The following is a 26120-nucleotide window of genomic DNA, read 5'->3' as shown; positions in this document are numbered from 1 at the left end:
GAGCGGACGGAGAGGTTTAGCCCCGCTCCGGCCGGGCCCCGGCGGGCTATGAGTGGCGAGCCGTGAGCCATGCACTCGGGGAACAGCACAAGCACGACGAGCCGCCCGGAGCCCGCGGCAGGGCAGCAGGAGGTGCCGGGCGAGCGGCCCCTCTTCAGCGCCGGCACCTACGACCTGCTGGCGCTGCTCGTCGCCACCATCGGCATGCTGGGCTTGTGCAACAACCTGCTGGTGCTGGCGCTCTACTACAAGTTCAAGCGGCTCCGCACGCCCACCAACCTCTTCCTCGTCAACATCAGCATCAGCGACCTGCTGGTGTCCGTCTTCGGCGTGAGCCTTACCTTCATGTCCTGCCTGAGGAGCCGCTGGGTGTGGGACGCCGCCGGCTGCGTCTGGGACGGCTTCAGCAACAGCCTCTTCGGTGGGTGACGGGGCCCCGGTCGCCTCACGTCCCCTCCCTGTCCCGCTGGGCCCCTTCTCTCGGCTGCTGTCGCTCTCCTTGCCCGCTTTCGCCTGTCCCCCCTCCCCACCTGTCCCCAACGGTCACGTACCTCCGCCCCAACCGTCGCCTCCCCCCTTTCCCTCAAGCAACCACCGCGTCCCTCACAGCTTCGCCCCAGGAGTTTCTTCCCTTGATCAGCCCTTCGTCCCCCCTCAGTTACCGCTGCCCGCCCGTCCTCCCTCCCGCCCTGGCGGGGTGCGCGGTGCCCTGGCGGGGCGGGAGGAGGCGCTTTCCCCGCCCGGGGAGCCGGGGCCCGGCGGGCGGCCGCGGGCCGGTGCGGCGGGCGAGGAGCCGCTGCCGTTGCGGCTCGCAGGGGCCGGGGTTGGGGGTCCCCCTCCCGGCGGCGCCGGACAGCAGAGTTTTGGTAAGAAAGTCGACAGTGCTGAGAAAAACGATGCGGAGCAAACAGTAAATCCATCGGCGATCTGTTTCTCGGCCTCCCGCACTTGCCGGTGTGACGGGAAACTTACGGGAAAAGACAGCAGTGTTGTTAAAAGGGGTCTCCGAGTTGACTGAGTGTTGCGCAGACTTCATGAGCATAAAAGATTGTATTTTATGTGAGGAAACGCTGCGATCTGTGGATAAGGAGTACGTACGGCTCTGGCTGTAGGGTCAGCAGTGTCCCGCGGGGGTAGAACAGGTGGAAAGCTGGCCGCGTCCTGTGGCAGTGCTCCCTGCCTGCCCCCGAGGTCCGGACGTGTCTGTCTAGAAAGCTTCCCAGCGTGTGGCAATGCCTGGGATTTCTTTATCCATGTGTGAAATTCAGGTACTATCTTTCAGTCATAACAGTGTCACAGTTGGCATTTGGGAAACCACTGATTCCCGTGAAATGGGATTTTTAGCACTGCAGAAGGAGTACTTCCGCTATTTCTAAAAACTGTAAGCTCTTTACTGTTTTCTTTCTTGAAATTCATGCATAACCTTTACAGAAGTGTGCAAAAGAACAGGATGCAGTCCAGCTATGCATGTGCAGTCTGTGGAAAGAAATATAGCTTTGTTTTTACTGACAAAGGATGCTGTAAAAGCATAGGATTGTTTGCAATGGTGAAAGTGTTTGGCTAATCAGTAACCAAATTTAAAGCTCATGTGAGATCTTGTTTTCTGGCAGAGGTGTATAAATTAGAGGTGGATCACTGTGCACACACATACAACGTGTGTGCACTGAAAATTGTCTTTAATAAGGCAAATTAAAGTCTTTTGTAAGCTTTGCAGCTTTCCTGCCTAAATCTTTGTTTCATATGGGGCTACAGTATGCCTTTGGTGGGCTGCTGGGACAAAGGTGCATGGTTCCTCATGATTGATTTGACTGCTGCTGCGTAGTACAGCAAAAATCTTGTGTCTTGGAAGCTGTGGTGGATGCAGGATGTAGTTAGACATTTGTGCAAGGTTTGGTATTGGATGACTTCTGCGGTTAACAGCTCTCAGACATTTGCTTCCTGGTGTTATCAGGGAAAGTACTAAAGAACCCAGCTAAAATAAGGCTGCCTATATCACTCAGCCAGTTCAAATACTTGAGAAACTCAAGCATCTGTCAAGCAGGTTCTGCTAGGCAGCTGAGCATTAAGCTTACACAGGAGAAGTGAAGTATAGTTCTATTCCTATCTTTATCCCTTATATACTTACTATTTTTGATGAAGGCATTTTGCACATAGGGTCAAAAAATAAGATGCGTAGTAGGAGTAATATAAAAACCAGACTAAAAAAACATCTTTTACCATCCTCCAAAGATGGAACAAATAGAAACAATGAGAGAGAAATTGGCAAGCAAAATGCTTGATCACAAGTGATTTTTTTTCACTTCCGGTTTTTTGAGGTGTGCTACATAATTTGTCACTATAAATGTATTCAGTGTTGATGCTTTCCTGCATCCCTTTATTAAATAAACTTATTCCTAAGGAAATGTAGCCAAATGCATGGACCTTATCTACAGAGTGGTTCAGCTAGCATCACTGGTCTGCAAAATTACATCTTCCTGTGCTTGTTCATACTATTTTCCTCTTCCATAGTGTGTTTCAGTGGGAAGAATTTTTTTAATGATGTATTAGAAAAGTGTGTGTTTGTATGTAGTCTGTCATATGGAAGTAGAGAGTAAATGCACAACTTAGTGTTCAGCATCTTTTTTCTTTGTTCAGCTGCTATGTAAAGTCATAGAAAGTATTTAACTTAGCTATTATAATTTGATGCTAACCTAATAAAGTTACGCCTAATCTTAAGCTTTCCTTTTGTACATAGTATTGTTTTCATATTCTCAGCTGGAAGTAGAAAGATCATTCTTTTCTGTTTGTGAAGATAAGTGGTTCCCCACCTAACTGGTAGCAAGGGTAGCAGGGGGCATATCAATACCGAGGGGAAAAAAAAAAAAATTATGTCCTGCAGGTAGCATTGCACTTTGCCATCTGGACCATTGCCACCACAACTTCTATTTTCATTTTGTAATATGTCTATGAAGAGAGCAGTGATTTGAAGGTTTTTGATTTTTTTCTTTTTTTTTTTTTTTTTTCTTTTCTGATGGTGGTGAAGATACTGATCGAAGATTTCAGTCAGAGTAACCAGGTATTATATTTATAAATACACTTCCCTTGTATATAAAAGCCCAAGTCAGCTGTTATCTTGGGGGAGGGGGTGGTGGGGAAGGTAATGTAATGAAGTCTTGTATGCGTATTATCTAGCAGTGATTCTTAAAGCGTGACACTTCCCCCCCCCTGAACTTTTGGGCATAAAAAGTACATTCATTGATTAGAAGACATACAAAATTGGCAGCTTTTAAAAGTGAGATCCTCATTAGCTAAGCAGAATAATTACAGCTTTGCAGTTTTCAATTCCTCAGTAAACCAGAGTGACCTAATAAAGACATTTCTAGAATAAAGTGGGAGTAGTTCTGATACCGTGGATATGGAGTCTATTAAATAATAACAGATACTGTGAGGTTACTTTACTGCTGTGAGTATTTGCTGGGATTGGATCCAGTCCAGCTCACTTTACATTAGGCGACCAAAACCTGTTTATGTACAGCTGTGCGATTACATTCTTGAGCATGAACTTGGACATTGCTATGTGAGCTTTCTGTACCAGCTCTTCATGTCCAAAGGCTCTTCAATCTTAAGTTCAAATAAGAGAATCCTTAAGTAATTTTTTTCTTGGAAGAACAGGCTCTAAGCCCCAATACTCAGCATAAGCTGTCTTCCACATTTGTTGACCTATAAATGAGAGGTTCCCCTGACAGTAAACAAGTTTGGGACACATTATTACAGCTGCTTTTTAAAAAAAAAAAAAAAAAAAAAAAAGATTTTTCACTTTAAATTCAGAGTTGATTCTCAACAAGCTTTGAAAATCATATTCTTTCAAATTACTGTAGTTAATAATCAAGAATCACTCTGAAAATCATGATCATGCAGCTTTATTTTAAATTGTCACGTGTTGTTACGAGGTTTTTGCTCATACTGTTTTGAAAGCCAAGATCAAGGTATTTCTGTTTTCCTCTTAAGAATGTCAATATGATTAAATACATAGGTGAAATGTGTGCTTAAAATAAACTGTTAGCATCTACATTTTCAGAAGTCTTTGTTATGTAATGATGACAACTTCCCCCCCCCCAACAACAACAACAACAAGAGCCCTCTCTACACTTCTCCTAGGAATTTTGGGTTGGAGAATCTGAAAATTTCCTATGTAAAAGTCCTTCTCATTTTATCAGCCAGTCTAGCAGTTCAGAGGCACGTGAGATCCAGAACTTGGACACTGTAACCAGACTTCATGTTCCGAAAGCTTTGAGAAGAAGGCAACAGAACTACGGATTGTCTGTCTAGGGATAAATGGCTATTTTTTGTGTTTTGTGTCTATTTTGCATTATCATAACTTCATCATTAAGCAAGCCCATGTAGTAATATCTGCTCTTGTGTTGCGTTGTACAGCTCAGGACTTGCCGTTTGTGCTACTGCTGGCTATTTTTTCTGGGACTTGAAAGCTTTTCATTGAGCCTTTAGAACGTGCAGAGATCTGCTTGCTAGAGTGCAAAACTGACCATTTTGACTGCTGAACATCTGTCCTTGTCACACAAGTAACAATCCCAATTTTCTTTTACTCATTAGATTCTGAAGTCAAGATACAGTTTAGGTACATATGTGTTCACAACACAGGCCATGAAAAGAGCTTCTCTTTGCCATTACAAAGCCATTCTCAGCACTCCATATACTAGTGTGGGGAAAACAACATAGATTGGATGACTAACTGACAAGTCTTAGTCTAAGCTTTGATGACGTGGTTGTCAGCCTTAGATGGTAATCCCCATTTAATTTAGTTATACTGAGTTCCAGTATTTATTTTTTAACAGGGGGTGTATCCTGATGGAATATGGTAGCTACTTCACTTAAGTGATGTATTTAAACCGTGAGGGTCACCTTTCCATGGAGGTGTGCAGTCAGCTCTATGCTGGTCCCGCTGAGGCTGCCACCCTCTCCTCATGTAGAAGCTTGTAACTCTTTCCCTGCCAGTAGTCAACCAAGCTGCAAGTAGTAGAGATCTGCATAATCCCTTTATCTGATTTAGTAATACAACTTATACCTGGGAGGTTTTCTGTCTTATCACTGAGAGCATAGGTTTTGGGGTATAATTGCTAGAGAAGACACCTGGCAGCTAAACATACCCAAATGTCTTTGTTAACAGACACAGATACCCTCTTACCTGAAGCAAGAATTCGTTTAATTGTGGAATACAGGCTCAGGGCATAATAATCTTTATGTGCATCTGCTGGCTTTTCACAAACAGACAAACAAGTTTTTTTAAAGTGACAGTGACTGTTGCAGAACTTGATGTGCATAAGAGAAGCTTGTATCCTGCCCATCTACAGGCAATGGATGTCTGCTTTAATGCTTTCTGTACGTGGCGTTAGGCCCTGAGGGTTCAGAAGTAAGCTAGTCTGATCACGTGGAATGTACACATGTACCTCTCAAGCATAAATCACTTCAGCTACCAGTAACGGCAACTAAACCATCTGCCAGTAGTGGTGTTCTAACACTTTCTGATATGTTTAATTGAGCAAGGGAAGAAAGGAGTGGAAAAACTGATAGATAACAGGAATAGTCTTGAGGAAAAGGAACTGAAATTGTGCATCTGAGGCAGTCTCTTGACAGAAGATTGCATAGTAAGGGTGGACTCTGGGGTAGGCTTTATGTTATTAAACCTTAACTGTTTGTGATTGAAAGGCTAGCGTTACTCAAGTGTGATTAGAGACCTCTGTCTTTCCTAACTGTAAGCTGTTTTTGTGAGGGTAAAAAAAACCCAGTCAGCTTTTAATGTCAAATTAATTGAAAGTATTATGACCCTTCTGGACAAGTCACCATTGGTATACAGCAGCTAGATTTTGATGAACTACCAAGTAAACATTGAGATCCAGGTGCATACTCCCTTCCACTAATGTGAACTGGAGGATGGGAAGATTTGTAAGCAGTTTTACAGACTGTACTGTCCTGTGAAAAGCTGCAGAGTGTACAACTGAGGGAGAATCTGTTTGCTGAGCAGGAAAGAGTACAATTGTGAAAAGTTATTTTATTTATTTGTTTTAAGGCAAGCTGATTCCCCGCCCGATACTGAAGGAAGGATTAATTGCCAGAGACTGTCCTGTGGACCTCGCTTCAGTTACAGCCTATTTTAAAACAAAGCGAAAAAATGTATCTGTATATAATTGTTAGCTACTTCATCTAAGGCTCTTCCCTGCACACTGGAAGAATGATGCCCTGTGCCACCCTCTTGCATTACAAATGTGTGTTATATGCACTGATTTAATCTCACTAAAAGCATTTTCTATGGTTACTCGGCAGACAGTTTTAGGATCTTGTGTTACAGACAGCTGGAGACTCAAATCAGCCAGCTTTCAGCTTTAGCAATTTTTTTTAAAGTGAATTAATCACTTGCAGGATTGAACATGGAAGATGTGATTAATTCCACTGTAGTTTTATAGGAGAGGTATATAAAATATACTTGAAGTCTATTTTGTCTAGAAGTGATTTTCATCTACCTAGATTTGACTGCGGATGCTAAAATTTGTTAAAAAATTAGAGGTGATACATAGCTGTCACCTAAAACATATTATAACACCTAATTCCTCAATTCAAATAGATTGGTTATATATTAAGTAATACAAAACTACAGAGTGCAGTAGCACTAGCGCCTTGTCTTGCCATGGACAAGAAGTTGCTTCTACTCAATTGCTGCTGTTTAGCTTTTCAAATGTGAAGGAGATGAGGAGGGATTGCAGAAGAGTGGCTTTCCCCTCTGATTAGGTATGCAAAATAATAATTCAGCACTTGGGTATAGGTCAAGGATTAATTGATATGGAAAATAATATGCCCTTCAACAGAAGTCTTGATCTGTCTGAGTTGAATCTCATTTGCTACATTATGCTGTAGTTGCTCTGTAGAGATGCTCAGTCTTCAGGAATACGTCTGATACACACTCTGTCCAAATTACAAGCCATGTTCTGGGGCAGGGGGCTGCAGTATGGCAAACAGTGCAAGTAAGTTTTATATTGCATACAGAAGGCTGAAGCAATTGTAGTGGTTAGAATTAGTTGAAACTAACACTTCTGTTCTGAGGAGCACTGGATTATTTTGTTCTAGTTAGGGAATCTAAAGTCAGAATACACAGATTGTATGGGACAATACACTGCAGATGTGGTTTGCACTCTTCCCCCTGATGACTGACACTGCAGCTTGAAGTATTTCATGATGTATCAACTAACATGACTCCTGGAAAAACCCAGAGTACAGAGGAAATAGAATATCACATAAGACATAATCAAACCTACACCAAATGCAGTATTTCACTAGGAAAATAATAAAAGAGAGAGGCAAAAATGAGACTTTTATTTCAAAAGAAATAGCTTATCATTCCTCTCTGATTCTGAGTGGCTGGCTACTGGAGGAGAGCTGCAACATAGAAATTGCATGATACTGGCTTAAACAAGAAGACACTTTTGCTATATTCGACCTAGGCAGTTTAAATGAGAATGACCCCATTCATGCTAGAGCAATTGCCCAGATTTAAATTGGAGCTAAAACTAGCATCTGTAGTTCCTAAACACAAAGAGTGTTTATAGTCAGTACTTATGGGTAGGAGTATTCTCTGAGATGAAAATCTATAGATTAGACAAGCATTATTTGTAAACACTGAGCAGTCAAGTCTTTCAGAAAGTTAGGAAGACTGATTTGCTAGTAGTGTAAATCAACCCTCAGAATTGGGCCTTAGTCTTGAATCAAAATACATAAATCTCAAGAAGCTTTAAGCATAACAAAATTTGTTTCAGGTAAAACCAAAAATTGTTTTGAAATGCATATTTTTGCTAAGAGAGTTGAAGTAATGAATTCCCATGTTTGCCTCTCCCTTGCTTGAAGAAAAGTACAGGTTCTCGTTTCAGGGACTAATATCCAAACAATAACCATAATGGCTTTCTGTAACAGACTTTTTTTTTTTTTTTTTAATCAGCACATATTTCATCATATTAAAATCTGCAGCTCACTCAGAATGAAATCTCAATAATTTCCAGAAAAGCTGCTTGGGGAGTGTGGAGGAAGTAAAATTCAGTGCTTTCCTCTGTGCTAGGCCACAAAAACTAAATTGTACATGGAAAATGAATGGAGCCATCCACATGCATAAGTCACATATGAGGCAGATGGAAGCAGTACAAGAACATGGATGATGTGGATATGTAGTGGGCTAAAAAAGGTGAGGGCCTTCCAGGTGAGAACTGCCACTGAAGTGTATGGCATCATGCAAAGGACTGCATTTGTGGGGACAGCACAAGAAGACTTGCATCTGTGTGCTCTTGGCAAATCTCTGCCAAGATTTGGCTTAAATCAAGTAACACCATTATGTTCTGTGGTTACAATGGACATTATAACCTGATGTTTACCAGCCAACCAAAAGTGACCCAAAATCAATGTATTTTGATTGGTGGGGGTGTGAGGGAGAAGATGGAGTCCTCTGTAGCTCAAAATTGCTTGAAACCAAAGATTCATGATTGCTTCCCAGGGGCTGTAATAGACCAATTTATTGGAAGAACTGGCACCAGAAAGAGGCATGTAGAAGTAGTGACAGATATCTCAATCAGTGTATGCGTTAGGTGCTTCAGGTTTCATTATCCTTGGACAAATAGGCTATATTCTCTTTTCTTTAGTGGTAGCTGTGACTTGAGATTCTTTGTGGTCATAGACATGCCTTTCAATTCAATTTCTGAGCATGCAAAGAAGAAAATCAGTAGTTGTAGTTGCTACTGCCATGTATTGCCATCCTTTCCCACTAAAATGTGTGACATGAAAGAAGGTGTTCATAGGCAGCAGGACTGAAAAACAAATAGCAAAGATGGAGGAATACACAGGACAAGCCCGGCTCAGGTGAGTGGGGAGGTGGGATGACAGGGATGGCTTTGAAAACAGACTTCAGAGACTCTTTGAGAAAGTGACAAATATTCTACTTATGTGAGATTTGCGTGTGTGTGTGTCTACTCTAGGTAACACTATGTGTAGGGTTCCTTTCTTTTCCTGCCGTTATCAGCTACAAATTTTGGGAGTCAGTTCCTGCTGCCCCACAAGGGTATGGCGCCATGCAGAAAGTGCCAGCTTAGTGCTATGGGGGAAATTGTGGCATCAGGCCAGACATGTTACATACCTGAAGGATATTCCATCCGCTTAACATGTGAAATACTCAGCAGCTAGCATTGCAAATAGATGATCCATGCTAGAGTGTCACATATGAAAGAGAATCTGGGGTCTGCTGACTTAGCCAGAATAAAGCTAAAGATCAGATGTATGCAACCATTCATCATGAGATAACATTGAGGACAACACACAACCACCACCTTCCCCCTCCTCCCCTGCCTCAGAGAGCCTCTACCTCACAGGATACAGAGTCTCATAAATTGCTTAATTTCATAGCATGATACCATCAATACTAGGGATAGTTACCACAGTGTCACCAGGTACATGCTTACCGGCCTCTGTGCTTTATTTAGCATATGAGTAGTTAAAGAACACTCACACCTGTTGTTTAGTGTTAAAAGTTCTGGGATTGTTTTGAAGCTTGACATCACAGCTAGAGTCAACATAGAGAAATCAATGTTAAGAATTAATCCATACTGGAAAAAAAAATAAAAATCTGTATTTTGCTGCATGAAATCCATAACAACAAGGTCATTTTTCACTCTTGTTAGTAAGTTGTTTTCAACACTTGTCTGTAGTGTAGAATTTCAGTTGCTAATACAAATTAAAACCTGGTTTTTACTTCTGTTTTAACCTGAATTAGCTAACTGAAGTTAGCATCATGAATTTATTTTTTACAGTATAAACAAACTTTCAGGGTTCTTTGTAATTTTTGATCTGAATATGCAACTATGACTGAAGTAGAGAAATTAATACCATACCATTAGTGCTCAAATTTGCCTAGAAGTTCGATGAGTAGACAAAAGAAGGGTATAATAAGTAAGACCATTATTTTCCTCTAATTTAAAAATTAATCTGTCATCCAAACTAAATTAAGATCTTTATGGAGGCTTGCATAGTGTTTGAAAGTCAAGGTAGCTACAGGTGTATGTTATCCATAATTGTTTTTAAATATAGGTTATGCCAAGAAGGCTTAATGACCATGGAAAAAGAAGAGAATCTTTAATGCCCAGCATAGATATCCCATCAGATCCACCAAATAGACTGTTAAGAGGTGGTTCTACCAGTTCAGCATCATATTTCAGATGTACATCTTATCAAGATGAATTTAATAGGTTTATCTGAACCACAAATAACCAGTGCTTTTCATTGCTTTGTACACAATCCTGCACTTAAGCCCCTTAACTGTGATCATCTAACCATTCCCTCCATCCTTCCTGATGTAAGGATTTAGTGTTAATATTGGGCAAAGATATGGAACTGTGAACTGACCATAAAGAGTGACTTGTTAAGATGCAAGATAAACTTTATGATAAAACAATGTTTCAAAAGAAGAAATCACTAACAGTGAAAAGATGATTAAAAGATGCTGAAGTGGAGCATAATATAGAAAAGGAAGATCTCTAGAATGAAATAATTCTGAAAGTTTTAGGTTAAAATTCAAAATGAATAATGGATGAAGTTCTTATGTACAAAGACTTCATTAATGTTTAATATGAATTTTGATTGAATGAAGACTTCAGGATTCACTTGTGAACTCTTTGCGGTGAACCATAATAAACATCACTCAGCCTTCTTTATAGTGTCATTGACATTTGCTGGGAAAAATCTGGACAACAAGCAAATACACACTACATCTAATGAAAATATGACCCAAAGGTGAATTTTTATATATTTGTTTCAAGTTTAACTGTGTATCTGAAACCAGTTTTACACTTCTGCCAGTTATCTTGCAGAACAAACCACATTAATCTAGAAGATTAGCTTTTATAGAAATTATTTTGATATAACAGCTTTGGCTTCAATGGCAAACTGATAAGCATGGACGTTACAAGCTTATTTGCTAGTTATTATTGATTCAAAAATTATTTTCTTTCAAAAACTATTTTCTTTAAAGATAGAAAGTTTGATTAAAAACTGACTTCTAGACCTCTGCAAATAAGTCTGCTAGGGGCAGGAATTTATTAGAAGCAGGCCCCTTAAGAAATGAGCCCTTAAATCCATTTGTGGGTGACTTCAAAATGAACAACTTCTTACTGAATCCTTTGAACTACGCATCTAGATAAGTCTTATGAAAAGCTCTGGCTTACTTCGTGAAAGCTATGACTTTAGATGTAGGTTTAACAATTACTCTGTAGATGCATCTTTAGATGTAATTTTTTTGGCTATCTTGTTATTGGCATTAATAGGTTAATAGAGCAGATTTACTAGAATCCTAGATTACCATGAGTAAAAAAGGAACTAACTTAAAATAATCTCAAAAGGAAATGTAACTCTTTCATTTGTTAATCATAACCAAGAGCTGTAAAGTTCCAGCAGTACTCCTTAGGATGTTGCATATATCACAACTGCTGCTTGAAATCATCCCTTGACATCAGAGCTAATTGCCAACTGAATTAATTTCACCTACCAAAAATGTATAAATTCTCCCTTCCCCACTTCTCATTTAATTATAATTTCCTCATTTGAGAAGTTTTCCATCCTTGGGATTAGTGCAGAAGCGGTACAGGTAATTACCCAAATAAGATATAAGCACCTCATTAAATATTTTTTATTTTATTTTGCCTTTTGTAGAAATTTGGTTGGAACTTGACAGTGCTATTAGCATATGGAAAAAACTGCAGACTGTCAAAATGCATGTTGCACACTGACTGTGGCACGTTGAGTTTGAATGGACTTTTTCAACATTTTTGCTACTGTGAGTGTTATTAGTTCGTATCATTAAGTTGGAGGCATATTCCAGCTCTCGCTACTTAGAGTTGTATGAGACACTTGGGCATTTTCTGTTTTTATGGCTTTGCAGCTTCATAATGGAATTTGTTCCCACAAAGTGCGCACACAGAATAGCTGAAATTCCCAATAGTTGGGAAACTGAAATAACATATAAGGTTTCCAGTCTTTGCTGCAGATCATTCACAGATATAAAAGTCAGTTCATATTTTAATGGTTTATCCATGAGACTATTCTAGTTATATGAGCTAATCTGTGCTTCTTCTTTCTCAAAGTTTTTGTTAGAAATATCAAATGTGCTTTGGTTTCATATTGATGCAGAATGGAAAAGACGCATAATGGGGGGAAAATTCAAATTGTTTTCTGTTCTAGTCTTGCCATTGCCTGTACTGAAGTCCTATTAAAAAATAAGGACTCTTCCCTGCCCACCCAGTGCAAAACTGGACCTTATGCTCCACTGACTTTTAGTGGAACATAAGCTCCTAAGTCATTTTGACAGTTTTGAAGATTCTACCTACTGAGAATTTTCTTATACTTTAGAGTTAGGAATAAAAGAAATAGTTCAAACTTTTACAGGCTGGAAAACTGTTGCCAAGAATTAGTTGTTACTTCTATCAAAAGCAAGAGCTCCCCAGTTTGTGGTGTAACTGAGTTGTGCAGCTGCTTGTATTTTGAGGGCTTAAACAACTTGTTGTAATAACATTTGAAACCTTGAAATCACAAGCTTAACCTTCAAATTACAAAGACTTTACACAGTAAAGTAAAAATAAGTTTTATCATGTACAGCTTTTTGCAAGCTTTATTTCTTTCTGAAAACAGGCATCAAATCTTACAGTATATTAATAAAGATTAATATCAAGTACATGGAAACAGTTCTAAAAAAGAACTACTAGATTCTTATGGACTAATGACTTTCAGCTTAAGTCATGAGAGTTACTCTGTAGAATTTCTATATTAAAAAGATGGACAATCAAATTTGCAGCTCTAACAAAGTTATTTGCATTCTATGGAAGTATAGTAGTATTTCATACACTTTTTTTCCATACTTTTTTTTGTAACATTAAAGGAGAGGAGAGCAAAAAAGCAGTGCAATCTTAAAGAGATTCCTGTGAGTTAAATTGCTTCTGAAATGCTGATGACACTACCCAGAAGTTGTTCTCTGGCTATTTCTGTTCCACTCAGCAATGTCCAAATGCTGAGAGATGCTGTCTGTAGTTCAATTCAGCTCATTCAGTAAAAGTGATTTATTGGTAATCTCTCACCTGAGAGTTAAAAGGTGCTTATCTGCCCATTTAAAAACATGTTTACTTAGATGTGAACACACTTGCAAGGTAGCTTCTACCTGTTGAACACTGAAATTTTGTTTTCTTATGAATTCCTCTGTCATGTCACCCACTTTAGAACTAACAAGAACAACAAAGTCCAAATGTCTCTTGAACAGCATTATCTACAGCACCCTCCATCAGAATGAATGTGGTAGGTTTTTTTCCCCCCCCTAGTTATGGACTTTGTTTCTAATACACATTTTCAAACTTGTCTCCCTAGGGCAGATCTCAGTATTCCTGTTTTTACAGGTATTTCTGCATGTCATCTACCAGAAATACACAGGCAGCCATGGCTCCATAGCACAAAGGGCTTTTTTGGACAAAATTCCCTACATTTTGTATTATCCTGCAAGGACATTTTGCTTCAAATTTCTATTTTTATGGTTAACTACTTCAACCTCTGCTCTTACAACTATGACCTTGTTACAGTAGAGATCCTGCATCAGAGAAGAATTTACTGTAACATGCTGTGACCTGCATTTCTTGTCTCATGCCTATGTGCTACCAGTCACTTCCTGAATACCAACAGAACAGGGATTTGCGTTTCAGTACATGCAGTCCAATGGGCTAACCAAGCTCCCTTTTGCAGTTAGGGTAGAAAACTCAAGTATCCATTTAAAGAGCACTGGTTTCAGACTGAAAGGGGCTTGAGCTAAAACTGTTCAAGTGTAAGTGTATTCTATGTAATCAATGTGTAATCTATGTATTCAAGTGTAATCTATGTGTGAGTACAAAGTTTTAGAGATATTGAACTTCCAATGACTTCCTTGAAAATGTCAAGGACTCAGTAAATTATTGCTTCTGAACACCTGCACTTTCAACCAAGTGTGTGTGCTTTTGATTACTTTGTCATAGCCAGAACTCAGTACTCATGTATAAAAACTGATGGGAAATATTAAGAGTACACGGGGACATTAGTCATTGAATACCATTGTAGGTACTTTATTTATCCACCTGGTTTCCCTGAGCTTCTTAGTGGGAGAGAAGGAAAGTGGCAAAAAGCAAGGGGTTAATTTAGGAGTTTTGAATCATCATCCTGAGGAGCCCTTCTTTCTAGCCACTGATCACAGACAAAACCTCAGTGCACTATGTAAGCAAACTGAGCCTACAGGTGAGTAATGTGAATTTCCTCCATAAACATGTCTGTGGATGATTTTAATAACCATCAGGTAAAATTTTGTAATTCCTAGTCTTTGGGCACAGAGAAATGGAAAGTGAATTTCTTGTCTTTACCTTGTGTTCAGGAAGTAGACTGCCTTTGATTGTATAAAGCATTTACCTGAGCTAGTATAAGTGTAGAATAGTACCTATATAATTCTGTAATTATTTTCTAATTCCTGCTAAAGTCTTGCTTAGATCCACATTCTTCAATCTCTTTTCAGCATGTTACGTCCTGAAAAAGGGCATGAAGGAATTCCTATCAACTTCATTTAAAAAAACCAACCAACCAACCAACCAAAACAAAAAAACCCCAACCAACGAAATCTTAAGTGTTGTGGAAGCCCTCTGGTCCACATTTGCTAGTCACATTTCTCTTTCAAGCCATAGAAACAAAATTCGTATAGCAATGACTTATACAAGAAGAAAACCCACAAAACTATACAAAACTAACTGTGAAAGTAGTCTGCCTTGCCTTCTGCATGTCCACCAATATCTACTTCTTTGTGATGAAGGTTTAAAGATAACACTGGCAAAAAATGTACATATTTAAAAAAAAAGTTCATTGTTTCATTTCAAAGGGAGCTGTGACAAAAATGTGGCATGTTTTCCTTTAGAGTGGGAATCCTGTTAACCAGGAAAGCTTTCTAAACTCATCACCTGTAAAATGGGATCCTCTAATACTTGCAGGATCAAGTAACTTTTACAGAGATCTTAAAGCATATCCTTCTGTGAGATGCTCGGTTAATAACATGCTGGGTTTGCTGATGAATGCCTTGACACAGAGGCTGTGTATTTATCTAGATTTTGTTATTCTTAGTTGCCTTTCTAAAATCCATATTGCTGGTTATTGAGCATGCTATTGTTAATTTGTCTTCCTTAAATTCTTATCCTTTTTTCAAAGTGAGACCAGATATCAGTGATATCTTTTGAAGTTTTCTGCTGGATATAATGGTTCCTCTCTTTTTGGCAGTGAAATCTGCATGTTTAACCTTCTCACAGCTGTATAAATGCATGTTATGCCAAATATGAATGTACTTGAAGAAATGAAACACTGTATGCATGACAGTGTATGCATGACAAAATACCTGTGCTGCTTGTTAGATAAAATGTACACTAATTTAGACACAGATATTTGTATAACCTTACAGACTGCTGTGAAATACACCTTTGGTGTTAAGAGGCTGTGTATATGAGCTTGATGACTGAATTGTAACAGGTTTCAGGTGACTGACACATGCATGATGAGCAGATTTGTTTTCGATCATTAAATTTCACAGACTGTTGAAACAGAAAGCCTTCTATTCTAATCAAGACAGAATTACCTTGATTTTGCCTTGACTTCATTAAATTATAAAAGTGTCTGTATAGGGTGATGCTGAGAGCTGAAAATAATCTGTGATTTCTGTCATAACATGTTAATAAGTATGTAGTGGGGTTGAGGTGGACAGAAAAAGAAGAGAGTACACAAATAATTGAAATGAAGACTATGATATTTTTATAATAGCAGCAAGATAGGAGAGGCCACTCAATATAACTCAATGTCTTCCACATCAGACTCCTTCAGCAACGTAACACTGCTTTCCTGGTTGTTCTTTGGAATGCAAAGTCTTACAGGAAATCTTGAAAGAAGTTGGAATTCTCCTGGTCATTTTGTTCACATTAAAGGTGCATTTCTATACTTTCAGTTGTTGAAGGCTTTCTTTGACTTCAGTCTCAACTCTGAATTCCCTAGGTTTCTAACACATTTTGTTATTGCTAATCATATCATTTTTATATAGCAGCTTTTTCTTTTTAAAAGAACCGACCCCATCCCCTCCAAAAAACCCACAACAATTGCCAACCCCCCCCTGCAGCACAAAGTATAGTTAAAAGTATTAGCTTGGTCTCTCTTTTTTTTTTTTTTTTTTTTGTTGTTGTCCTACTTCTTGGCCATCGTACATCATGGGTCAGCTTCCAGCACCCTACTCTGAGTAGTTCTGAAGTTAGTGATACTGTTTGAGTTAGGAGTTAGTGAGTAGTGGGGTGTCACCCAAAAAGCTTTGTCATGGTTTAACCCCAGCCAGCAACTAAGCACCACACAGCTGCTCACTCACTCCCCCCGCTCCTGCCGGTGGGATGGGGGAGAGAATTGGAAGGGTAAAAGTGAGAAAACTTGTGGGTTGAGATGAAGACAGTTTAATAGGTAAAGCAAAAGCTGCACGCACAAGTAAAGCAAAACAAGGAATTCATTCGCTACTTCCCATGGGCAGGCAGGTGTTCAGCCATCTCCAGGAAAGCAGGGCTCCATCACATGTAACGGTTACTTGGGAAGACAAACGCCATCACTCCAAATGTCCCCCTTTCCTCCTTCTTCCCCCCAGCTTTATATGCTGAGCATGATGTCCTATGGTGTGGAATATCCCTTTGGTCAGCTGGGGTCAGCTGTCCCAGCTGTGTCCCCTCCCAACTCCTTGTGCACCCCCAGCCTCCTTGCTGGTGGGGTGGGGTGAGGAGCAGAAAAGGCCTTGACTCTGTGTAAGCCCTGCTCAGCAGTAACGAAAACATCCCTGTGTTATCAACACTGTTTCCAGCACAAATCCAAAACACAACCTCATACTAGCTTCTATGAAGAAAATTAACTCTATCCCTGCCAAAACCAGCACAAGCTTATTGGTGTCAGATTCATAATATGAACTAGCTAATTTTGGGTTAACCTGCTAGCAAAGGAAACATTTATCAAGGAGGACTTCCATCCAATTTGCAATGTTTGTGAATGATTTATCTGATATTCTTTTATTTTTCTTACAGGAATTGTTTCAATTATGACTCTCACTGTTCTTGCCTATGAACGCTATATTCGAGTAGTCCATGCAAAAGTGATTGACTTCTCTTGGTCTTGGCGGGCTATCACATACATCTGGCTTTACTCATTAGCCTGGACCGGAGCACCTCTCTTGGGCTGGAACAGATACACACTGGAAATTCATGGATTAGGTTGCTCAGTGGACTGGAAGTCAAAAGACCCCAATGATACCTCCTTTGTGCTCCTTTTTTTCCTTGGCTGTCTAGTAGCACCTGTTGGGATCATGGCCTATTGCTATGGCCATATTCTATATGCAGTAAAAATGGTAAGTTGATTCAAAGAAAAGACTTCTCTTAATGTAATATTTTCAGAGAAAATTGCTGATGCTATATATAAAGCTTTGATCAGACCCTAAATTTGCACTCTCGCTTCCTGTTCAAACTTTTGAATGTTTAATGTTCATCCACATCAGGGACCACTAGAAAGGATGTAAGGTTGGAGGAGAACCAATCTAGAGCTACCAAGATCTATTTGTTGTGTAGTTTTACTGGGAGGCAGGTTAGGGAACTGCTCATGCTCGCTAATGCACATCAGATCCTTCCTTGAAACAGGCGGAAAAGAAGACTGTCTGCAGTTTTCCTGGTTAAGGAACTCCCTCTCTCCTCTTTGCAACTCTTGAGAAGATAACCCTGTAAAACTGTTCCAAGTGGAGATTAAGCCCTGTTAAACCAGTTTTCCATGTTAAGGCAACGCATTTTAATTCAAATCTTTAGTGTCAGAAAGTGTTAATGTTTCATATTCTGTGGGTAATTAGTCTGGGCCCATTCAAGTTTGTGGTCAACAGTATTGGCACAACTGATAACTGTTCTGGAGAACGCTTGCATACGTGTCCCATCTTTTCTTCATTTTATGACTCACTCGGATGACACTGGGAACCTGCTGCCTAGTATTCTGCTTTAAATAGAGATTTCATAATTTCAGGGTACCAAAGTAAATGGCAGAGCAGTACAGAAAAATCTATTAATGAAATTTTCTTCTCTCGAAAGATTGCTGATGAGACAAATCTATGGGATTGTCTAACTAGTCAGGCAAAGGACTACTAAATGTGAACTGAACTTGCTTATGCCAGTGGAGGAGGGCAAGGTGGTTTCTAAAATACTTATAAGTGCAGCATATTTTGTTATATCACTGGATTTGTTGTTTTCCAGTAGATTTGCTATTATATTTCTCCTCAGATCATATTTTCACGTTTAATATAAGCAGTAGAAGTCTGGGAAGCATGATATAAACTTCCAGAAGAATTATGGTTCATGAGATAAAGTGTATAGTGTCTGTGCCTAAAACTAAATTGGCAAATTAGTTATTTATAAATAAATTTAGAACTATTCAATTTCAAGAAAAACAGAACTATTTTACTTTACCATTTTATCTCTTTTTCTACAGCTTCGCTGTGTGGAAGATTTCCAGACTGTTCAAGTGATCAAACTTCTAAAATATGAAAAGAAGGTGGCTAAAATGTGTTTCTTAATGATCTCCACATTCCTTATTTGTTGGATGCCCTATGCAGTGGTCTCTCTCCTGGTAACATACGGCTATAGCAACCTTGTAACTCCAACAGTAGCTATCATCCCATCTTTCTTTGCCAAGTCAAGCACTGCTTATAATCCAATCATCTACATCTTCATGAGTAGAAAGGTAGGTACATGAAAGATTTTCTTATTTCAATAATTAGTAGCCTATGCCACAGTTGTGGAGGTTAGATCTGATTTACTTTAATCTGTAAAGCCTAGATTTTTTTTTTTTTAAATTTGAACAGCTAGGATAAATGGTAAAGATCTAGTAGAATTAAAATCCCTGATGGTGCTTAAAGGACTACCCTATCAGAAATTGGATTTTAAATGTCTGAATTCACACATGAGCACTCACATGAAAGGAAGGGAAAAGTGTCAAAATTTAAATGTCTAGTTCTGACAATTTACCCATGAAATGGATTACAACTAGAAAACCTCATCTGAATCACTCCCTTACCACAACAGAACTCCATCAGACAAAATTCAGAATATCCAGCGTCTGTTTTTTAGGAAGAAAAAACTTGCCTCTGACTTTTCCATTATGGCAACACAAGAATTGAACAACTCAGCATAGTATTTCAAATAAGTATGCTCACAAAAAACCATGAGTGACAGCCTGTTTAGGATTTTAGACTGGGTTTTGCTAAGCAAATATGTCAGTAAGGTGTTTCAATAATGTTAAAATACCAGGGAGTGAAACAATTTCCCATACTCCAGTTCTGCTTAAGCCTGGAAAAGTTTTAGGAACACACGTTCCTGATAATATTACTTCTCAGAAGCTCAACCATGAAAAACAAAGAACATTGCAAGCAAAAGTAGGTATTTATTCGGTTTGCACCTGGAAGAAAAAATTTTTAAAAAGGCATCCTGAAACTTTGTTTACTGTCAAGTGGCAACAAGTTGTAATTTGTTATGAATTTAAAAATTTCTAAGTGTACAACACTAAAAAATTAATTTTAAAGTAGGAAAGTGAAACACTGTGTTCTTAAAATGTTTCCATTAAGTTTTTAAGTGAACATTTTACAAAATTGGGCACATTGTCTTGGATCATTTCAGTCTTGATAAATTGGTGATTTTGGTGGAAACATATTACACCAGTAACATTTCTCAGAGCTTCGTTGTATTCAAAGCCAGAATCTCATGTGGATGACAGTGAAATGTTTTTTGGAGATAAATTATATACTGTTAAGAAGACATACTTACCTATGAGAAAAACAAGCTTTTATTTTTGTCTGCATTTGTAGTCTTCATTATGAAAAGTAAACTGCTGATTTAATGGTGGTAACTAGCTCATTTTAGTGCTTTACAGAGCAAAGAGAGAATGGAAGTTTTGGAGTTATCAGTGGCATGTCAAATGTGTGGAAACTAGAAAACTATACATCTTTCTGTAAATCGTCAGTACTATGAAGATAACTGCTGAATGCAGTTAAGCTGTGTTGGTGAATTTATTTAGACATTAAAATAGCTTCACTATAATCCTAAACATTAACTGAAAGTGTAACATGCACGTTGTCAACTTCTGAAACCAAGATTGTATAAAGATATCTGGAGTTTAATAGAATCACTTGATAAAGGGTAAAGAAAATGAATTGAAAAAGGGTAAAGAAATTGCTGGAAGGATTTCCCTGGGGTTTCATTAACTCATTATAGAGATGGAATTTTCTGTGATTCCCTACACTGGTTTGCAATTGCCAGCCAGCAGTCTGTAGGGACAAGGCAGCTAAGTTAGTGGGTCCAATTGGCCAGGTGGCTGGCCAGGCAAAGGCTGCAGTGCAGCTCAGGCCCGGACTGAGGGCAAGGGTGAGTTTAAATGCTGTTCCTTTGTGAAGGCAGGAGGCCCCCAACATGGCCTCTCACAGCTCTTCCCCCATAGCTCATTTCACAACAGGCTGATCCAAGGTTACACAGCTGCATGATATGAGAGCTGGCCAGGGTATGGGGAGCTAACAACAATCATGTTCAAAAAGAGTATTTTTCAACAGGGTGGGTTTGTTTTTTTTTAATACTGTGAGTATATAAAATTTTATAAACTGAGTAGTTTAACCTGAAAAAGATTTTGTAGGTTCTGATACCCAGATGCAAATCAAACTGGTACCAGGCACAATGCCAGTAAAGTCATAGCCAGGATAAGAACAAATCAGCTGAATATGCTTATTGGAGATGCATTGTGAAGTGCTTCTCACTCACCTCTAATTCCAGATTAAGGTCAAAATGATAATATTTTTCCTTCTGGGTTAATTTGCCCTCAGAAGGAATCCTAAACCTAGTTCTTCTCTATAATATCCTTCCTCTGTCTGACCTGTTTTAACATGCTTGTGCCTTCTCACTTTCATGCCACTCAGAGTTACCACATTATCTCTGAAATCTTCAAGGCCTCCACATGACCATTATCTTGTGTTTTCACATAGCACCAGATTACCTTTCTCTAGCATCTTGTAACTTTCTACATCCTCTTCCCAACAGGACCTATTGCCTTCCCTGTGTCAGAGTAGGATTAATTTCCTATCACAAAACCTTGTTCCAAACTGGTGTGTCAAGAGAGCTTCTTGCATTACAGCTGGAAAAGCAAAGTCAGTGACCATGCAGGATAATACAGAATAATCCTGAACACAGCTAAATGGAAGGCTGTTGAGAAACATGTCCTACTCCCTTTTCAGAGAAGAAGTGGGTTGTTTCCCCCCCTCCCCGTTTGTTGTTGTGGATTTTGGTGGCTTTTTTTTTGGTCCTCTTCATACATTCCAGGCATGTCTTGTTATGGGTTATTAAAAGAAGAGGAAGCTGCCCACTTATTTCTTGTAAAACCAGAGAATTTCCCCAAAGGATCGTGTCTGAGCTTTAGATGTGTGCAGACATGGAACTACTGAATGAGTGCATCCTTTAACCCCCAAAATGCTTTGCTTTGTGAAGGGGAGACCATAATTGGAGCATTTAAAACAGTGCTACTACTGGAAATGTCATTCTGTGTACTGATGTGAGCTTTCACTGAATACCTCGCATTATTTAATCACAAAGTAGAACGGACTCCCTGTATCATAAATGGCTTCTAATTAGCTGAAAGACTTCTGTTCCTTCCATATTCAATGGGAATACTTTAGTTCTGTGTTACCAAACTTTGAAATTTCATTTTATATCTATGACATTCAATGCTTTTGTTAAAATTCCAGACCCCTGAGTTACTTAAAAGGAAGAAAACATCACTTTGTATCTCCTTCCTCCCCTTGTTCCTTCCCTCTGCATACTCCTGTGAAGTGTGTCTGAGAATATTCTTCCCCTGCTAGATCAAATGTGTGATTTTTGAATACTCAAAGATGGGAACAATACCTATAGCATACTTTGGAGCCTAGTCCTCTTGTTCTTTGCAGATTGTAGATTGCTGATCTTGCTGCTGATAAAATATTAAATTGCATTTCAGTGACCTCTACTGGCTAGGTGATCTTATTCAGCTCTTTGGTGTAGGGAAAAAAGTACCCACTAAAAAGCCACCATGTTTGTCACAGCACTGAAACTAACTCGGAACAAGGTGGAATTATGCAGAAATCTATTATTTTGAGTCATTTACTATACTGCTGTCTTCACTGGATCATACATGATAGTGAATGCTTAAGAATTGGTAGCTTCATTCTATTTATTCTCTCTTGCAGTTTCGACGATGCCTTTTGCAACTCCTGTGCTTTCGCCTGATGAGATTCCAGAGGACCGTGAAAGAGACACCAGCAACAGGGAATGACAAACCAATACGACCAATAGTTATGTCTCAGAAAGCAGGGGACAGGCCAAAGAAGAAAGTGACTTTCAGCTCTTCCTCTATCATTTTTATTATCACCAGTGATGACACTCAGCAAATAGATGACAACAGCAAACACAATGGGACAAAAGTAAATGTCATCCAAGTAAAGCCACTATAGGGATGAGCTAAAGAGACATGAGAATGAGGTGGACTTCAGCTAGTAGACTGTTTAGGTTGGAGACCGGTTTCAGTGGTGGTGTCTGTGGGCTGCCAAAGGAAACCAAATTCTTAAGCTGTGAAATACTGAAGGGATTTTGCATCTGAAGCTCTGCAGGCAGTTCAGTTTTGGTCACAGTACTGAAATCTCTGCATCTGTGCCAAAATTGCTGATGGATGTCTTTACTTTGAATTTTTTCAAAGCATATTTTAGGATTGCCATTCAGGAGAACTTGGTCAGGCTGGAGGAATGCGCTGACAGAAAAGTTAGGAAGTTCAGTAAGGGCAAGCACAAAGTCCTGCACTTGGGAAGGAAGAATGATGCTGCAGCAGAGCAGGCTGGGCCCTGGCTGCCTGGGATGCAGCTCTGTGGAAAAGGACATGGGGTCCTGTTGCTCAATGAAGCAGGGCATGAGCCTGCAGTGTGCCCTGGCAGCAAGGAAGGGCACCAGCATCCCAGGCTGTACTGACAGGATTGGAGCCAGTAGTCTGAAGTGATTATGCTTTTGACTCAGCCCTCATTAGACTACATCTAGGTACTACATCCAGTTTTGGGACCCCAATACAAGAAAGACATTTGTAAACTGAGGTGAGTTCAGTGGAGTCCCCCAAGATTGTCAGGGATTGGAGTACTTGGCCTGTGAGAAGAGGCTGGGGGAGCTGTGCTTGACCAGCCTGGAGATGAGACAGCTTCAGGGGAACCTAATAGCAGCCTTCCAATAGAGATGGAGAGGTTTTCAAGAAGATGGAGCCAGGCTCTTCAGGGCGATGCATAACGGAAGGATCAGAGACAACGAGCATGAACTGAAACAAGAGATTTGGTTGGGATGTAAGGAAAAGCTTTTTCACCCTGAGGATAGCCAAGCAGTGGAACAGGTCAGACTAGAGACTTCCTGAGTTTCCTACCATCTTGAGTCATGCTGTGATCCCTGACTTGCTACCACTCCCAGCATACAGAGTTAGCAGGGAAGAGGGAGGAACATTTGAAGTTGGCTGCAGTTTAGTTGGTCTGAATTGGTGCTTTGCAGGGTGCGGGGGGGTGGGAGAAGTGATGTCGACAATGACTGGGGCTGTGGTTAAACCAGAAGCCACAAGAAAGCTGTCCCTGTGTACTCAGCAAGCCGTTCTCTCGGTGCTAGCTGGTAGGAATCCTGAGCAATCCTGAGCTACATAGTGAAGAAAATGCAGATCAAAGCACCAATAAAAAAAGGTCAGTGAAAAGGGAGACTCAGAATCTTTTTTTCTGTTATTGTTACAATACATGCATCTTTATCTTGCATCCACTTATTCTGTACATGGACCAGGAGTGACATCCTATATTAATCTTCAACCTGTTCTGGCACTTTGGTGAAAGTAACAGTTAGAGAAGAGCAGTGTAACTTTTGCCGAAGTTGCAGTGTGAGTAATGATTGTCCTACTTGGAGCTCAGTAAACAGAACAGATAAGTTTTTCTTTTTTTTTTTTCCCTCACCTTTGTAATTGTAAAACCTAAGTATTGCTGGTACAAAATGGCGACAGGATTCTGCCCCAGACATGGCTGCCTGTCAGCACTGCATAAGTAAGTTAGAGAACTAATTTTGAATTATGGCGGCTGATTCTCTACCACATTCATTGTACCAGTGTAATTTCTCTGCCTCAGTCTGCTAAATGGGCAGTGTGGATCTGCAACATGCAGCTTTTCCATCTCTGCGAAAGCTGTAAGAAAAACAATTAAAAACTATTTGCTTCCCCGGGGACAAACCTTCTGAGAGGTATAAAGGAAACATGCTGAGTAACTGTTGGCACCAGTAGCCAGTGGTCCTGCAGTCAAGAATAACACTTAAAAATTAAATAGAAAAAAATCAGGGTCTAAATGTAGAAGCTTTCAGCTAGTTCCTGGGAGAAGGGAGTGACCTTAACTGAGAGCAAGTGACTGACTTTGTGCTTGTGCCCGTGCTTTTGAAGAGGTAAATTCCTTATATGTGTAGCCCTCTAGAGCTTTAGTACTGGTAATCTGGCTCTGTGTCATGTTTAAAAGTGCATCCAGAGTCCACTCTGGTTTCTAGATTAAATCATATAATCTGAGAGAAAACAGATGATAAATACTTGTCTTTGTTTCTTTCATATTTGTTATTTTTGTTTTGCTACAAATGCATAGATACATTGTCTTACCATGTCAAAGATCTGCCCTTACTAAAGCATGTTCATTGCCATGTCAAGAACTATGTTTTCAGCCAATGATCACTACATCTATGCACATTTATATTTACAAAGGAAGAAAAATGTACATTAGCGTTCCATGTAATGATTCCATCCTTTTAACAAAATGTTTGGTATTTTAGTATTTTCTGTATATTGAGCCTTCAATGAGTGATTAAATGCACCTTATTTATATCAATGTGTTCTCAGTGAAATATATTTTTTCCTACTGAGAGGGAGATGGTTTGGTATTGTCACTTGTTGGATACAGCTTGAAGGGTATCATTAGGCACGGAAAAAACAATAGCACTCAGGATTCCAGTTGATCTTTTTGTAAAGAACAAGTATAGGGACTGTAAAGAGAAACTGTCCACTGTTCAGATTTATGAAGGTAAAATTTGAGTAATTAACAATAACAGTATATGATTTTTAAATAATTGGTGTGACACATTTACTACTACAATACATGGAACACCAACAATTATGTAACAATGTATGAAAACTAAACATTTAAAATTATTGTAAATTTTTTATCTTGGCTACTTTTTGTAAATTGGTGGCCTAAAATGATACATTTTGTGAACTGTTTGAGGTAACTTGTTCTTAGAGCCTGTAAAGTGTCACTAGCTTTATGACTGTGGCCATGTGAAGTTAGCAGTCCTATTTGCTCATCTTTTAAGCTCAACTATTTTCTATGAGTAACTGCAGCACTGATGCAAAATTCACACCCTGCTACAGAATGTAAGTTTTGTAACAGTCAGTCTTTGAGTATCGCCAGGTTATTTACAGATTTGGTTGGGTTTTTTTTTGAAATTTTAAGTCTGTCTTTGGTCTATTCTGGGGATGTCACAACTGGCTGGTTTATTACAGTGCAGATGCAGAGACTTATGCGGGACCTTTCTCTCCTATTACAGGGAATGGAAGAGGAAGATGCTTAGCATTAACATTTGGACCATTAGCTGTTCCTAAAGTAACAGAAATGCAGATTAAGAAAGAGGAAAAGGAGAAGGAGAAAGTGTGAAGGGCAAAAGGGTAAGAAGAAATGAGAAGGGTACATTATTTATGGAGATTTTAAATAAACTAGTTGGTAAGAACTTGCATGATGCTGTCATGCAAAGGGAAGTGGCAGGTGTGGTGCGTACCATGATAGCCTCAGAGCCAATTAATTTCTCTTAACAATGTTTCATTGATTTCCTGCGTTACTGGAAAAATAGATACAATGATTTAGCTAGAATGCCATTTATAACCTGCAAATGCAGGAGCCTCAGTTAAATTGC

The 26120-nt window shown here is 39.4% G+C and overlaps 1 protein-coding gene across 1 annotated transcript; it reads left to right on the top strand.

Annotated features, from left to right (window-relative positions):
- Positions 1-25882, top strand: OPN3 (opsin 3). Its single transcript, XM_075497397.1, has 5 exons — positions 1-421; positions 17157-17476; positions 18595-18846; positions 22364-23875; positions 25758-25882. Exons 1-4 carry the CDS (start codon positions 70-72, stop codon positions 22625-22627), a joined length of 1188 nt encoding a protein of 395 aa, XP_075353512.1. The 5' UTR covers positions 1-69; the 3' UTR covers positions 22628-23875; positions 25758-25882.
- Positions 25883-26120: the final 238 nt, after the last annotated feature.

This window comes from Mycteria americana, chromosome 3 (assembly GCF_035582795.1).
Source record: "Mycteria americana isolate JAX WOST 10 ecotype Jacksonville Zoo and Gardens chromosome 3, USCA_MyAme_1.0, whole genome shotgun sequence".
NCBI lineage: Eukaryota > Metazoa > Chordata > Aves > Ciconiiformes > Ciconiidae > Mycteria > Mycteria americana.
This window is presented reverse-complemented; position numbering and strand designations above follow the sequence as displayed.

What these genes read in the sequence shown, in the direction of transcription:
- OPN3 (XM_075497397.1), top strand. Translation starts at nt 70, where the DNA reads ATGCACTCGGGGAACAGCACAAGCACGACGAGCCGCCCGGAGCCCGCG. An exon ending in CTTCAGCAACAGCCTCTTCG is followed by an intron (nt 422 to 17,156) that starts GTGGGTGACGGG and finishes TTTTTCTTACAG; the next exon opens with GAATTGTTTCAATTATGACT. An exon ending in TTCTATATGCAGTAAAAATG is followed by an intron (nt 17,477 to 18,594) that starts GTAAGTTGATTC and finishes CTTTTTCTACAG; the next exon opens with CTTCGCTGTGTGGAAGATTT.